The 18,128-nt window shown below is 38.8% G+C and overlaps 1 protein-coding gene across 1 annotated transcript in view; it reads right to left on the reverse strand.

Moving 5' to 3' along the window:
- The window catches only part of LOC124802653 (ATP-binding cassette subfamily G member 4-like), a 404,387-nt gene that overhangs the window by 50,140 nt on the left and 336,119 nt on the right, over positions 1-18,128 (reverse strand). Inside the window, exon 7 of the mRNA XM_047263559.1 lies at positions 9,741-9,845. Coding sequence (XP_047119515.1) covers positions 9,741-9,845 — 105 coding nt within the window. The remainder of the gene's footprint in view (positions 1-9,740; positions 9,846-18,128) is intronic.

Consider the following 18,128-nt stretch of genomic DNA (forward strand, 5'->3'; position numbering starts at 1 on the left):
GATTCTTTTAATGGATTTGAAAGCAATATTTAATCTGCAAATTCTAAAAATAACCCCAAAACATTTTCATCATATGTGTAATCTATGAACACTAAAAATAATTCAATACCTTCTCTTTCTGACAGTACAGGTAATGTAATGGATGATGACAAACAGAAGGCCAAAATTCTATACCTAGCTTTCAAAAACTCATTTATGGTAGAGGACTGCAGCACCATTCCTACTTTAAACTATTGAAAAAATGCAAGGATGGCTGACATAGTGTTTAGCATATCTGGGACTGTAAAACAGTTAAGATCCTTAAATGCCAGGAAGGCATCTGGCCCAGACGGTATCCCCGTAAGGTTTTATGTTGACTATGCTACAAATATGGCACCAATCTCATCCATCATCTATCAGAGATCATTGGAACAGTGGAAAGTTCCATGGGACTGGAAGAAGGCCCAGGTCATAGCAATGTATAAAAGTGGTAGAAAATCAGATGCACATAATTACTGGCCAATTTCACTGACATCAGTTTGTTGTAGAATCATGGAACAGACATAATGACCTTTCTAGACTCTGAGAAGCTCATCTGCAGAAACCAGCATGGTTTTAGGAAACAGTGGTCATGCAAGACACAGCTGGCCCTCTTTCTGCATGATATAAAACAGGATCTAGATACTGGCTTCCAGGTTGATACCAAATTCCACAACTTTTGAAAAGTGTTTGTCTCAGTTCCGCACTGTCACTTGCTCCAAAAAGTGCATGCTTATGGCCTATCCGATGACATATGCATTTGGATAGAAAGTTTTCTAACAGACACAGTGCAGTATATCATCCTGAATGAGGATACTTCAACAGAAATGAAAGCAACATCAGGTGTGCCCCAGGGCAGCATAATATGCCCGCTGCTTTTTATGATTTACATGAATGATCTGGTTAATGGTATTGCCAGTGACAGGAGACTGCTTGCCGATGATGCTGTAGTCTACAGGACAATAGTATCACATGAAAGTTGTGAACAAATTAATGAGGATTTGCAGAAAATAAATGTGTGGTGTAATGACTGGCAGTTATCTCTCAATATTAGTAAGTGTAACCTACTGCACACAACAAAGTGAAAATCCCCATTAATATATGAGTACAATATAAATGCCCAGTCTTTGGAAGCAGTAACATCCGTCAAGTATCTGGGTGTGACCAAACGAAATGATCTCAAATGGAACGATCAGATTACATGAGTAATGGGTAAGGCAAGCTCTAGATTGTGGTTTATTGGTATAATCCTGAAGTGATGCAGTCCCTCACCAAAGGAAATTGCTTCCAATACTTTAATTCATTCAGTCTTAGAGTATTGTTCATCTCTATAGGACCCTTACCAGTTGGGTCTCATTCAAGAGATTGAGAAGGTCCAAAGATGAGTGGCAAGATTTGTGACTGGTACATTTAGCCATTGTGAGAGCAATACAAAGAAGTGGGACACACTTGCAGATAGACGACGTTCTAAATGGAAGGGGCTGCTCACTAAATTCCAAAATATGATCTACGCCGAGGATGTAGAGCATATATTATTACCACCAACTTTCATATCGTGCAATGATCACCATTAAAAGATAAGGAAAGTTAGAGCATGTACTGAGGCATTCAGACACTTGTTTTTCTCTCACGCAATCCACGAGTGGAACAGGGGATGGGGAGGGGGGAGGGGGGGATGGAGGTATGAATATGACTTTGGCACGAATAGTGCCCTCTGCCACACACCACTTGGTGGCTAGCAGAGTATAGATGTAGATGCAAATGTAGATGCAGCAACTCTGAAAGCTGTAGCATACCAGATGTTAAGTACATGCCAGAATGACAAGTTCTCAGCCGAACACAGAACTAGAACTAATTGTTTTTGTTATATTAGTACAGCTTGTGGAGAGTCAGCGTGAGTGCTGCAGTAGACTTGTTGGGTCCTCCGACTCGATTATAAAAACTACTACTTAGTCTTGTTACTTTTATTAGGAGTTTAGAGTGGTCTATAAATCAATAACTTCAATTAAAGAAACTGTTTTATTATATAGCAGTTAATTTGAGTGTAAAAAATATGTGCACAGTGAACAATCCACATGTTAGAAAAGTATAGTTTCTTATTTATTGTAACCTACGCCATAGTGTTTTAAATTAAGATAATGGAGCTGTACATGGTGTCCAAGGAGGAATGGTTGGTATTCATGGATATGACAGGAATGATACACTGAAAACAAAAAAGTCAAGTAAACCTGTGTTCTACAGTGCTTATCTTAAGAGCTACGAGCACCAGTTTACCTTTGCTACTGCAAAACACATCTCTTCTACTGGACAAGTGCTCACAGCTCTTAATGTAATAAATCTACAGCTCATGTTTAGTGGAGACTGTTTTCTTTATTTGGTCCCACATCTCAAAATATGGAAAGCTCATAAAAGAGCTCTTCTTGCATTTCGTTGTCAAATGTGTGAGTTACATCATTAACTTTCTAACAAGCCAAAGTCAAATGCATAGCATTTATTTCCAACTCTCAATCTACTTTGGATAATTGTGTTCCACAGAACAGTCTTTATTACTTCCAGTCTGTTAATGTGTCAGTCTCCACCACAGATATTGGTAGGAAAAAATATTCTTAGAAAATTTATTAGTGGGCTAAAGTGGAGTCACTATGAACCCTGTTCACATGATTCATTTATTTCACCATATCATTTGACACACTACTGCCAAACTTTTAAACCTATTTTGTACTCTTTTTAATCTCTGCTTTGTATAAACTAGGTCACATCCAAAAGAAACTCAACTTGTCCTTCAGTCTGTGCACTACCTTATAGCAATCTCCAGATCTGACTATAAGTAGTCCATTCCAATACAACATGCTGTTTCAATCTCTCTGTAGAATTATTAACATTGCTCACCCATGTTGCATATGCTGAAAGTTTTTTCTCCCCTAATAATTTTTCTGGTATGATGTAAACCCTGTCCATAGCCTACTCATGAGCCTAAATTCTTGCAAAATTTCTATTCACATTCTCTAAAAAACTTTTAAATCTTCTACCAGGCTGCCAATATTTAACAGCACAACATTCAACATAGCTTCTATTCCTGTAAAACTGTATCTCTATAATAAAACATTCTAGATATTCACAGCCAGTGTTTACTTCAAAGACGTTTGGGCTGAGAGGTCATGGATGATATATCAAACATTTTTTAGTTTTATCTTTGAAGAGGTCTCTTGCAGATGGGGATGAAATATCATTGAATAGTTTTATATAGTGACTGCAGCCTCACAGTCTGGAAGCTATAACCAAAGTATGTTTCTTGAGTTTATGGCTGCTAGTACTTTACTTTATACCATTGAAATGAATCAATAGTCCAAAATATTCAGGTAGTCCATGATTTGCTTTCTGTAACTGAGTTTTAGTAGTAGTAGTAGTAGCAGTAGTAGTAGCAGCTCTATTCATCCATAGATCTCTTTTTACAAGATACAGCACTTACATATTGTTCTTGCACATTAATCACAGCCTCTTTCATTCCAGAAAGATTATTTGTGAAAGGCTGGACAAAATGAGTTTTTTGTGGATCTCAACTTTGGCGAAGTGTGCCTTCTCTGACTTTCTGCTATCTTTGGCCAGTTGGTGTGTTAACCTGTCAGTGAACTCATGTTTCTTGTATGTTTACTGATTTTATACATACTTTCTTGTGCTAAATAATAAATGAGATATGTATGTAAGCTGTTGTGTTGGTGTTTATCAATCGTAGAGACATAACTAACCACAATTTTGTTACATATTTTAAAGACAGCATTCTATCACTTTGTGAAGTAACTCTTACCTCTTAATTGCTAGTTCTAAATTAAATAACTTTTACAACACCCCAAAAATGTCATTGCTTGAGGACATATTTCAGCTTTAAAACATTGCTAACAATCATGGTGTGGCAGACAAAAGGTGAGAATAAGGGTAATGGGTTTTTGCTAAGTCTCAGACATCAAGCACTTTTGTATTGTCCATTCATGTTAATGTCACTGTTATATGCTTGGCCTCGACAGTCATTAAGTGGGATATTCTTCATTTTAAAAATTGATCAGTACATTTGTTAGATGAGCCACATGGATGATGTCTGAATCTGTTGCAGAATCCTGGCTCCCCATAATAGAACTCTAGCTTAACCCTCCCCCTTCTCCCATTACTTATTCCATCAAGCCTGGGCAAATTTGTGCATTAATGTGAGATATAGTTTCAGTGTGACCTGCAGAAAAATTTGGTGTACATCTTTTTCTAATAGCAATGTTTCATTTGTTTCATTCTGACTGATATAGTGGAATTACACTTTGATTTGAACAGTTTATTGTCTCTGGAAATTCATCCATTGTTTGAGAATAGCTCAAGTAACAACAATCTTTAAAAAGGAGACAAACTCGAAAATGAAAACTATGGACCCATCACAATACTTCGTCTTTTCCAAAATAGTTGAATAAGTCATATACAGTGGAATTATAAACTTTCTCCAGATGCACAACCTAATGTTTCAAAATCAAAATGGATTCTTAAAATGTAAATCAACCAGCACAGCAGCTGCTCATTTAATTGAAGAGATAATAAGTGGCATCAAGAACAAGCAACATGTTGCAGGTATATCCCTCAGTCTTGAGAAAGCTTTCGGCTGTGTGAACACCACAACCTTATTAGAAAAGCTATGGAACATTGGCATCAGAGGCACTGCTCATGACCTAATAAAATCTTACATAAGTTACCAGAAACAGTTTGTACCGCTTAAAACTGACAGTAGTGTTCACAAATGCAAAATCACTAATATAAAACATGGAGTACCCCAATGCTCAGTATTGGGTCCTGTTCTGTTTTTGATTTATGTAAATGATGTAAGATACTGCACTCAGAGTTCCAAAATAGTTCTGTATGTGGATGATACATCCATTGTATGTAAAAAGGAATCATTTAATGAACTAGAGACCCACTGTAGTATCATGACAAATGAAATTATACAGTACTTTAATGAAAGCCACTTAAATGTAAGCAGTAGTAAAACTTGTCTCATGGAGTTTAACAACAGTTGCTTTAATGATGAAATCAAACTTATACATAGGCAATGAATTAGTAAGAAAAGTGTAGTGTAAAATTCCTAAGTTTAACTATTAAAAGCACTCTATAGTGGAACACATGTTGACACTTCAGATTGTAAGTTGTCTAAGAATATATTTGCAGTTAAGATGATTAGCAAGTTCTACAAGGACACTGTTGCCCTGAAGACTACATACAATACTCTATTTTCCTCTCACTTGAATTATGGAATAGAATTATGGAATAGAAAACAACCAAAGCAAATCTAAATAACCTATTGCTACTTCAGAAAAAGAGCTGTAAGAATCATCTGTGGAGCAAAATATAAGGAATCATGCCATGGCTTGTTTCCACAAACTGATGTACTAACTGTAGTAAACATGTACATTCTTAAAGCCATATTACATGTTACATGGCTGCAGCTCAACATTTGTTCCAATTTGCATCAGTACAACACCAGAAATAAAGGAAAATTTTACATTAGCAGCCACAGAACTGCACTCTATGAAAGGGGACCACAGTATGCAGGTTTAAAGATAGCCAATGCACTGCTCAGTAAAGCTATGACCCTACCCACAATGAAGCTTAAATGTCATCTAAAGAAATTCCTGTTACAAAATCCATTTTACACATTACAAGAATACCATACTTACACGCAGAATAAAAGTGCTTCAAAAAAATATGTAAATAGTGTTAAGCGAACCATTTTATTTGTAATTTAATCATTTTGTTAATCAGTGATGTACCAGTATTCAGAAGAATGTATTATTGTGCTATGCATCAAAAATTGTAACTTGTTTTTATACATATGAAATTAATCATTTGATGTTGAATAAAGTATTATTATTATTGTTATTATTATTAAGGTTTGTAATGAATCACATTTTTCATTTAGAGCTGTTAAGAAATGCGCAGCTAAATAAAAAAGTGATCAGACTTTCTTTGAAGGTAATCCACATGGGGTATATCTCAAAACTGCACCCATAGGTGAAAAGACCAAAAAAGTATACATTTTAGGGTTGGGTGATTGCCGATTAATGTTGTATGAAATAACTAACACCATAAGTTTATTGGAAGAATGTGGTACATTTGATATGAAGAATGAATTACAAGACATGTTTGTACAGGACACACTTGTTGAATGCTGACAAATTGCAAACACAAAAATCAATTTCTCAACAATGTTTGAACTACTTTACAAAGGATCCCTTTGATCCTATGGGGTAATTTTGCAGTGTGTATGAGGCATGCCATATCATGCAGCATATATGGAACAGCCCAATAATCACTTGGTGAAATTTGGCAGTCCTGTACCAACAATGAAAAAGTTGATTTCACTTGTTTGAAAGGGTATGGCCTGTGTCTTATTAGATAAAGAAGGGATACTGGGAATCTTCTTATTGATTACACTGCAAAATATAACAACAGAGAAAGAATACTACACTAGTCTTCTACAACAAACCGACGAAAAATCATGTGAAAGCAGTCTTGATTTAACAAAAACATTCTTTCATGAAGGCAGTCTACCTGTTCATAAAGGTGTGCTGGCAAAGAGAAGCAGCACATTGACCTTAAATGAGAGTGCACTGAAAATAGTGTTTTTGCCAAAGAACATTGTGTTTTTTGCCAAAGAACATTGTGTTTTTCTGACATACTGAGAAATTTTTAACTTTACCTCGAATGAGTGTATACCCTCTTTGAACACTTTTTGTTCTGTGGATTGTCTGAAGTTTTATTTACTTGAGGCAGTGCATTTTATTCTGATTCCAACACTGTAACTGATGGTATGGTGTTAATATTTAAATATATTGTAAAATATTTTCATTTATTCAAATTTAATTTGTTAGTATATTCTTTCCTATATCAATTTTCAGCAATGACTTTCCTAGTTTCTTTAAAGTTTCCTGTATTTTCAGTCGCTTTTCAGAATGGAGTCAATTTCTTTTACTCTACTTAGTCTTACTCTTCACTACTCTACATGCATGTCTGTGTGTATGGCTGCAGCTTAGACTCCTACAGCATAATAACACTGTTATAATAATCAAATAATACTTTCTGTGGGTGTTTTGTGTTTTAGTTCTTCTCATTAGCTGCCTTATATAAAAATGTTACTGCAACATTTTACTTCTTTTCCTTTTTCGTTGTATGTAATTTACATATCTTCTCTCTCTCTCTCCCCCTCTCTCTCTCTCTCTCTCTCTCTCTCTGTCTCTCTCTCTCTCTCTCTCTCTCTCTCTCTCTCTCTCTCTCGCTGTACAAGTAGTGGGCATCCAGGCATACCCGAACTGACACTGAGGTAAGTCTAATCATATAAAATGTTAAGTGCTCTGCCGATTTGCTATAAATCAATATCTCCTCCACACATCCTGGGACTGTTTTATTATTTATCACGAAGCATTGTTTTCTATTTGACAATAAGTTTCTCTCTGCCCTAGCTATTACAAAAAGTTCAGAATGAAGGAAGGAATTTGGGAAATAAATGGTTGCCTGCAGCACTGATATACAGGGTGTTACAAAAAGGTACAGCCAAACTTTCAGGAAACATTCCTCACACACAAAGAAAGAAAATATGTAATGTGTGCACGTGTCTGGAAACACTTACTTTCCATGTTACAGCTCATTTTATTACTTCTCTTCAAATCACATTAATCATGGAATGGAAACACACAGCAACAGAATGTACCAGCGTGACTTCAAACACTTTGTTGCAGGAAATGTTCAAAATGTCCTCCGTTAGCGAGGATACATGCATCCACCCTCCAGCGCATGGAATCCCTGATGCGCTGATGCAGCCCTGGAGAATGGCATATTGTATCACAGGCATCCACAATACGAGCACGAAGAGCCTCTACATTTGGTACCAGGGTCGTGTAAACAAGAGCTTTCAAATGCCCCCATAAATGAAAGTCAAGAGGGTTGAGGTCAGGAGAGCGTGGAGGCCATGGAATTGGTCCTCCTCTACCAATCCATCGGTCACCAAATCTGTTGTTGAGAAGCGTACGAACACTTCAACTGAAATGTGCAGGAGCTCCATCGTGCATGAACCACATGTTGTGTCGTATTTGTAAAGGCAAATGTTCAAGCAGCACAGGTAGAGTATCCCATATGAAATCATGATAATGTGCTCCATTGAGCATAGGTGGAAGAACATGGGGCCCAATCAAGATATCACCAACAATGCCTGCCCAAACGTTCACAAAAAATCTGTGTTGATGACGTGATTGCACAATTGCGTGTGGATTCTCATCAGCCCACACATGTTGATTGTGAAAATTTACAATTTGATCATGTTGGAATGAAGCCTCATCCGTAAAGAGAACATTTGCACTGAAATGAGGATTGACACATTGTTGGATGAACCATTCACAGAAGTGTACCCGTGGAGGCCAATCAGCTGCTGATAGTGCCTGCACACGCTGTACATGGTACAGAAACAACTGGTTCTCCCATAGCACTCTCCATACAGTGACATGGTCAATGTTACCTTGTACTGCAGCAACTTCTCTGACACTGACATTAGGGCTATCGTCAACTGCATGAAGAATTGCCTCATCCATTGCAGGTGTCCTCATCATTCTAGGTCTTCCCCAGTTGCGAGTCATAGGCTGGAATGTTCCGTGCTCCCCAAGATGCCGATCAATTGCTTCGAACGTCTTCCTGTTGGGATACCTTCGTTCTGGAAATCTGTCTTGATACGAACGTACTGTGCCAAGTCTATTGCCCCGTGCTAATCCATGAATCAAATGGGAATTTGCCAACTCTGCATTTATAAACATTGCACTGACTGCAAAACCATGTTCGTGATGAACACTAACCTGTTGATGCTACGTACGGATGTGCTTGATGCTAGTACTGTAGAGCAATGCGTCGCATGTCAACACAAGCACCGAAGCCAACATTACCTTCCTCGGCCAACTGGTGGTGAATCAAGTAAGTACAGTACATACTGACGAAACTAAGATGAGCTCTAACATGGAAATTAAGCATTTCCGGACACATGTCCACATAACATCTTTTCTTTATTTGTGTGTGACGAATGTTTCCTGAAAGTTTGGCCGTACCTTTTTGTAACATCCTGTATACAAAACATATGTAAGCAATTGCAGCAATAATTTGCAATGAAAAGGGAAAGTAAGACCTGAAGTTAAATGCAGTATCGGTCATCTTGCTGATGCATGACCAAAAAGGTAGTTACAAAAGGTGAGACAGAAATGCTTGCCAATACTTAGCTTCACAAGGTAAGAAATTTAGTACAGCCCACATACAACTGTGTAAGCACTTGACAATTTCTTCACTTTAGGAACTCTGTTAATTCCTTCTTCAGGGAGGAGAGAAGGATAGGCTGGTTGAGGTAGAAAAGGAAGGTTAGGTGGTTCAGACATCAGGATGAAAGGGCTTAACTTGTGTTGTGGATTAAGGCGGGGGGGAATGGGAGTGGAGTGTGGGAGGAGAACAATAAGTTAATCATTTATAGGACACAAGTTTGATATGTTTGTGAATGAACTCCCCTAATTCAGATGTACTTTCTATCATGCTTGAGTGCCAATATATACTGTATCAGCACAAAGATGTCTATGAGAAGTTCTTTCTATCATGCCTCCTGTACAATGGAATTTTTAAGTATTTAAAATTAATTTTTAGCCAAATATCACAAAAAAGACTTTACTTGCCCAAGTTTTTATCACTCGGTTCTTGAATGAAGCATTTTCCATTTTGAACTGCTGATGAAATGGTATTCACAGTTTCATCTGTGCACTCATGGAGGATCTCAATAACTGAAATAAAGTAATGTATGTGAGTATCATGGAATTTCTTATCTTAAAAAAAAAATATTCTGTTGTTAAACATAAATATATTCTTTAACATGGTTAATTTTGTTCATAATACACTATAATGCATAGAACTCATGTTTTACTGTTGTAAGATGTTGTAGTTCACAGTCCTAGTTGTAAATCCCTGAAATATTTTTTTCATTGTTTCCCCTTTTCAACTTCAGGTAAATGCAGGAACACTAACTTTGTACCAAGTCTGTGGCTTGTTTCCTGTCTATACGTTTGCCTAGCTCTTCCCGTAGGAGCTAATGATTCATAATTTCTAACTCACCTAGGACTGGTAGGTAAAAGAAACTGATGTAAGTTTTCTTCTGGGTCGTTGCCCTTCAGAATTCATGCAATATGTTAATAAGAAATTAAAGCACACTGTTAAACATCACCAGGAGGAATGCAATGTTGTTGATCTTTTCTGGCTGCTGACAGATCAATAATAGCTTTCAAAACATATTATTGACAATAAGATTTTGTTACATTCCTTGTTTTTTCTCAAGTTACAAGCAGTTTACTTATGCCAGCAAGATGATGATATTACAATATTCAAGAAGAAATTAGAAGTTGCTGATGCAATATAAAAGGTAGAATCTGAAGTAGATGTAATAAAACTAGATGAATCACTGTAATCGTGGATACAACAGAAGAGGCAGGAAAAGTTACTTTATAAGGTCCAAAGTAAGTAGAGAAAGCATGAGAATTCTACATAATTCAAAAAATTTGAGGAAAATATAATGCTTTATCAGGGTGTCTGACTTGATTCAAACATTTTTACAGTCCATCCTGGATTTTCCATTGATTCAAACATTGCTACAGGATTTCAGGAATTATTGTTCAGGGTGAGAAACTTAGTGCTAACAAAGAAACAGAATAAATTTCTTGTCAAACAGGTTTACAATGCTGATGAAGCTGGACTATACTGGAAGAGCATGCCCATATAAATTTAAGCATATTGTACTGAAGCATCCATTAAGACATAAGTATTGCAAAGAAAGTTTACCTGTTCTTTTCAGCTCAAATTCATCAGATGAATACAAAATTAAGCCCCCATTGCTGGAAACTTAGAATTAACCAAAATGTTTGTGCACAGTCAAAGAAATAACAAAGTTAACAATATAAGGAAAAGGCAAATTAACAGTCACCAATTAGATAAGAAATTGAGTAGCACACAGGTGCAAGGAAAAGACACTTTTTACAGTGAGTAGCAATTTATCTTTTCCTTATATTGTTGATGTTTCAACCTGGTGTTTCCATTGTTTGAATATCAAAGTTATTACTTTATTTTGTCAATGAATGTAACCTATTTTTGAAAATATACACATCAAAAAAAGGTTTCCGTGAACTTCTGAAGATAGAACTTGACTATGGATATTGTGTGGATATTGTATCACAGACACAGTCCCTTTGACTGTTCAGAGATGTCACTGAATCCACCCAAAGATGTAAACAACCATGCATGAGCAGTACCTATTCACAGAGGGGGTCCGACAGCCGATCAGTTTCAGTCATTCTGCCAGGAAGGAGGTACACGGCTCGTGTTGTCTGTAATTAACATCTTCGAGTGAACCAAAGTGATGTTGCTCGGACATGGAGGAGATACAGAGAGACAGGAACTGCTGATGACTTGCCTTGCTGAGGCCATCCAAGAGCTACTACTGTAGAGGATGACCGCTACCTACAGATTATGGCTTGGAAGAACTCTGACGGCAATGCCACCATGTTGAATAGTGCTTTCCTTGCAGCCACAGGACGTCATGCTATGACTCAAAATGTGCACAATAGGTTGTATGATGTGCAGCTTCACTGTCAATGTCCATGGTGAGGTCCATCTTTGTAACCATGACACCATGCAGCATAGTACAGATGGGCCCAACAACATGCCGAATGGACCGCTCAGTATTGGCATAATTTTCTCTTCACCAATGAGTGTTGCATATGCCTTCAACCAGACAATCATCAGAGACATGTTTGGAGGCAACCCAGTCAGGCTGAATGCCTCAGACACACTGTCTAGCCAGTGCAGCAAGGTGGGGCTTCCCTGCTATTTTGGGGTGGCATTATGTGGGGCTGACGTATGCCACTGGTGATCATGGAAGGCACCATAACGGCTGTATGATACGTAAATGTCATCCTCTGACCGATAGTGCAATCATATTGGCAGCATAATGGTGAGGCATTTGTCTTTATGGATGACAATTTGCACCCCCATCATGCACATTTTGTGAATGTCTTCCTTCAGGATAATGACATCAATCGACTAGAGTGGCCAGCTTGTTCTCCAGACATGAACCCTATTGAACATGCCTGGGATGGATGGCCTGTCTATGGATGACATGACCCACCAATCACTCTGAGGGATCTACACTGAATATCTGTTGAGGAGTGGGACAATCTGGACCGGCAGTGCCTTGATGAACTTGTGGATAGTATACCACAATATATACAGGCATGCACCAATGCAAGAGGACATGCTACTGGCTATTAGAGGTAAAAGTGTGTACAGCAATCTGGACCACCACCTCTGAAGGTCTCACTGTTTGGTGGTGCAACATGCAATGTGTGGTTTTCATGGGAAATAAAGGGCAGAAATGATGTTTATGTAGATCTCTATTCCAATTTTCTGGTCAGGTTCCGGAACTCTCGGAACTGAGGTGATGCTAACTTTTTTATGTGTGTACAGTGTATTAACATATGATCAATCTACTCACCAAGGAGTGGCAAGAGAACACACACACATATATAAAATTTAAGAAAATTTGCAGGTTTTTGGAGCCAGTGGTTTCTTCCTATGGCAGAAGGGCTGAAGGGGAAACAAGATGGATGAAGAAAAAGGATGGTGAGTTTTAGGATATGGAGAGTTCGGAAAAGTGTCCCAGAACCCTGGGTCAGAGGAGACTTACCAGACAGGTTGAGAAGAAAAGAAATTTTTTCTTTCCTTCTCATACCAGCCAGTAAGTCTCCCATGACCTGACATTCTGCAAAACTTCTCCAAACTCTCCACTTTTCCTAAAACTCAGTAGCCCTTTCCCTTTATTGCTCTTCCTTTCTCTTCAGCTCTTCTGCCTCAAGAAGGAGCCAATGGCACCCAAGTTCTGAAAATTTATGTAACCATTATACATGTGTGTTCTCCTGCCACCACTTGGTGGGTAGATTTTTTCATCTGTTCTGTTACATTATATTATCACTTTATTAGATGCACTGGTAAGGAGACTCAAGGAGACTCAATCGACAGTACTCTCTTCAGAGAATAGTTCTGTTCTATTTTTGTTCCTGTAATACATAATTATTTAGAGGGGAAAAGCTTAGCTGAAAGAGCTGTTCTTATACCAGATTGTATACCCTGTCATTCTGTAGAAGAAGTGCATATTCCAGATGACAGAATTATCTTTGTGAGCAGTCTTCAACCTAGTGTTATGTCACTCAAAGCGAACTGGCAAATTTTATTACTGGTTGAATCTCATCCAGCAGTTTTTGCAAAAATACATTCAGATAGCATCTGTTCTAACCCAAGAACAGTTTAATTTATTGCCTGAACAGTACACATACATGAAAGGTAACTACAATATATAAGAAATGCACAAGTGGGTGGTAGAGCCTGGTGCTCTGGCCTATATATTCATTAACTCCAACAGGGAGAACAGCTTGCAAGCTACATACCCTGTTGCTGTCATATCAGCAGCTGGGTGACCTCTAGTGGCTGAATCAAGCACAAACTTCATGTGTGAACTATGAAGCAGTGCACACACAAAATTAATAATTACAGCACTCCTCATCCTTTGCAAAGAAGTGAGCACTGTGCTCACATCCTTTTCTTCTGTAGTTTCACTATGGCCGTTGTTATCTGAAGAGAGCTCCCACAGCAGAGGAGAAGTTGTGAAAATTTTGGCAGTGGCAGTGAGAAGGTGAGGACACCACCCATGATGGAGGAGATGACTGGCCAGACAGATGATGTGTGAGTGACAGAGGCACACCCAGTGCAAAGCTGCCCGTGTGGGATTGTAGCTGGTTGACATATCATGATGTCAGCCCCTGAGCCATGTGGGCAACACAGAGACGTTGGAATTGGATACTCTTGATTAGCACTGGCACCAAACCCACAAGCCCAAACAGTTGTGTCAGGCTGGAAGCATTCACTGCTATTACTGGCAGATGGCCTGGTGTCAGTCAAAGTAAATGTAGCAGAGTCTGGGGCTGATGACCAGGCAAAAACTCAGCCAGACTTATCTCCAACATGAGTATAACTCTAAGAACTGAGGAACCAGTCAAGAGCTACTTCCTGTGACATATCCAAAATGTATTTTTTTATCTGAGTCTTAAATGTTTGGACTAGTCACGCTGCTTTCTCATTTGATTGAGGGTGGAAAGGAGGTGCCATGACATGGCAAACACAACTTTTTTTTACAAGGGCTTCAAATTATTGAGATATGAACTGCAGGCCATCATCAATAATTAATGTATACGGAAGACCTTCTATTGCAAAAATTTTTGACAAAGTGGGAACTGTTACCATGGACGTAGACTGACAATGCATCACATACAGAAACTTAGAATAAGTATCAATTACAAGAAGCCAGTAGAAATTCAAATAAGGTCCCACAAAATCTGCATGAATACGATCCCAAGGCTCCTGTGGATCTGGCTGCAGTGATGAAGAAGTATGGGGAGCCACCTGATGGGTGGCACACTGTGGGCGGGCTGCAACAAATCATACTATTCCCTATCAATGCCTGGTCAAAAACATTTCTGTATGCTGATGCTTTTGTACATGACACTTCCCAGTGACCCACATGTAATAAACGCATAACCTCATGGTGAAGGGTGGCTGGGACTACAACCCAAGGAGCTGTATCCTCTGTAACTTACAACATCACTCAATCCCAAACAGAAAGATGATTTTATAATGCAAAATAATTTCTCAAAGGATCAGAAGCACGGCCTGGAGGATTGTCTGGCCAACTGTGTTGCTCGAAAGAAAACTTGACTTAAAACTGGATACACAGCTACTGTGGCTGCAATTGTAGTACTAGTAATAAGATAACGACTAACAACATTCTGATCTTCCACATCTAAATTCCTCTTCGTCAAAGTCTGGATACAGACCAGTTGGCAAACGCAATAAGGCATCAGCATTTGCATGTTGCACTGTAGGTCAAAAATGTATCTCACAATCGTGTTGGACAGGAAAAGAGCCCATCGCTGTAAGTGATGGTGGCTTTTTCTGGCAAGGATAACAAGGGGTTAAAATGAGGCACCAGTGGTTTGTCGTCTGTGATCAGGTGAAACTTAGACCTGGAAAAAAAAAACATGGATTTTTTTAAGCTTACATGACCACTGAGCCTCTTTCTCTATCTGAGAATAATGCTGTTGCACTTAATTTAAAGATTTAGAGACAGCACCAAGGCCAAACTGAGATGCGTCTGTCACTAATGACGGGTTCTTGCCAGGCTGGAAAGTGACTAAGCAAGGGGCCAACTACAGCTTAGATTTCAACAACTTGAATGCCTGATCACACGCTGGGAACCAGAGGAAGTGAACATCTTTATGTAATAATGTGTGGAGTGATTTTGCCACAGTAGCAGCATTTGGCATAAATTTATGGTAGTGTGCAATTTTGCCTGAAACTGCCTGTAATTCCTTGACAGACATGAGGATGTGGAATGCAGTAATAACATCAATATGATGGTGTAATGCTTTAATGCCACCACATGACACTTCAAAACCCAAATAAATAATGGATGGTTGGAAAAACTGTGTCTGTCCAAATGCACTTTAACCCCACAGACTGCAAACCAGAAAATAGGACGTGAGGGTTCCAAAAATGTTGCTCTTTACAGGCACCAGACACTAGTATATCATCTAAACAGCTGGTTCAGGCTGAAAATGGTGCAATAAGTTGCTCTAAAAATAACTGAAATATAGCTGATGTCCTTGCCACACCCAAAGGCAAATGCTAAAGCCTAAATGGGGTGTTGATAATGAGAAGGCATTTAGATTCCTCATCCATGGCAGTTGTAAGTATGCCTCTGTCAAGTCAGTCTTGGAAAAATGATGGCCCCCAATAATTTTGCGAACAGCTCTTCACGGTGCAGCAAAGGATAGAGGATTTGGAAATCTGGAAATTTGTGGTAAGTTCCTATGGGACCAAAGTGCTGAGGTCATTGGTCCATAGGTTTACACATTACCTTATCTAACTTAAACTAACTTACGCTAAGGACAACACACCCACCCATGCCCATGGGAGGACTTGAACCTCTGACAGGGGGAGCAGCACAGACTGTGGCAAGGTGCCCTAGACTGCGTGGCTACCCTGCACAGCATGACAGGTATCAGTGACTGACAGTGCATTAACAGAATTTTTAGAATCTCAGAGGCCTAATTTACTGGTAGATTGTTTGACTATCACCAGTAGTGCTGACCATTCACTGGAAGAAATAGGTCAAATAACATCAAGGGATTGAATATGATTTAATTCTACTTTTATTTGATCCCATAAAGTGACTGGTACCTGTTGAGCCTGCAAAAAACTGGGAGCCAGGAGGATGGTTTCATCATGATAAGCCTGAAATTCCATTTCACGACCCAGCCCTGGAGAAAATAGAGAGGAAAATTTGGCAGAGAGAGCATCTATCATTTGATATGGAACTAGATCATAAACCAAATGCACTTCATCATCAATGGAGAATCCAAACAGTTTAAAAGCATCCAAACCAAACAGATTTTCAGTGTAAGCAGTGGCCAGAACTAGGAACGTTAATGAACAAACTACAGCATTGTATGTTATAGGCACAGAAAAATGTCCAAGAATGGGAACCTGTTGTTTGTTATACCTCACCAGCCCCCATGACACTGGAATCAGAGGGGGATAACCCAAAATCACATAATTCTGAGAATTCATGAATGTTGCTAATTTGTCCATGTCCATCTACATTCTCAATCATTTGTGAAACATATACACTTCAGTCTATAACTTGCTTTAAGACACACTCACTGCCAACATGCTGTTCAGATCCGTGTTCATTTCATCCTCACTCAGGTCTGGAAAGAAGTTACACACAGAAGCAACATGTCTTTTCTTGTGGCACCTATTATGTGTTTCCAAGTATTTGGGACATGGTCTGTTCATACTGAATGAAGCAATATGGACATGAAGGCAGCAGAGCACAGGGCTGTCACTATTGCGATGAGGACTATTGTTGTGAACACTGTTTACCTATATAGTACTGAGACATCTGCTGGACTGCTGCAGTAGCATCTACATTCCCTTGCAAACTGACAGAAAGCTGGGAGGGGTGAGTGGAACTGATTTCTGAAACTTTGGTTCTAGCTTCTATCTGACTGCCGCAACCTGTGAAACTTCAAATCACTGAGCTATGTTCACTACTTCATAAGCATAGGATTTTCACACTGTACACCTCACTCTCAAACTTCCCAATCGGGAACAAAATATATAATTGCATCACAAACCATCTGATTGGCATAGAATTCCTTATTAGCATTTGTCACAAAATTACAATGATGACTAAGTCTATGTAGTGCTACTGCTCATGCCCTGTATGACTGTTTTGGCTGCTTTTGGCAGTGGTAAACCTCCATACAAGCAGCAACAACATGACTATGTTACAGTAGTAGGTAGAAAGTAATCCACACATCTGACTGAAAGAAAAACTTGGAAATTTTTGTAAGAGGGCAAGCTGACACAACAGCTGATACAGATGTGGTGAAATCCATTACCAAAAAATGCCTTCTCACAGGTTTACATCTGTACCCCAAATTCCTGGAAATGTTTCCACAGTTTTTTTTTTCTTTTTTTTTGTAAGCATGCCAGTCTTCTGCTACATAGTCATGTACAGGGAATGGTGACATATGTTGTTGGTGAGGCTGCAGGTTGCGCCAGTGTAGTCATGAAACTGGAAATAGCAACTATCAATGTCTGCTGTTGCTCAAAAAGAGATTTAAGCTCTGCCTTCATGGAAATTAAATTCAGAGGACGAATGACTGATGTAGAAACCACAGAGTCAAATACTGTACTCATCACCAAACTGTTCTAACCCAAGGATACTGTAACTTTATTACAATGAAAAGCGTAAAAATGTGAGAGACAGTGCAAACAACAGACAACACACAAATGGCCTGCAGAGCCTTATGCTTTTGCCTTCATAACCATTAGTCATAACAGGGATTACAGTTGGCAGGCTGTGCATGCAAATGCTGTTGTATTAACAGGACCGGTGGCTC

This window comes from Schistocerca piceifrons, chromosome 6, assembly GCF_021461385.2.
Source record: "Schistocerca piceifrons isolate TAMUIC-IGC-003096 chromosome 6, iqSchPice1.1, whole genome shotgun sequence".
Lineage (NCBI taxonomy): Eukaryota > Metazoa > Arthropoda > Insecta > Orthoptera > Acrididae > Schistocerca > Schistocerca piceifrons.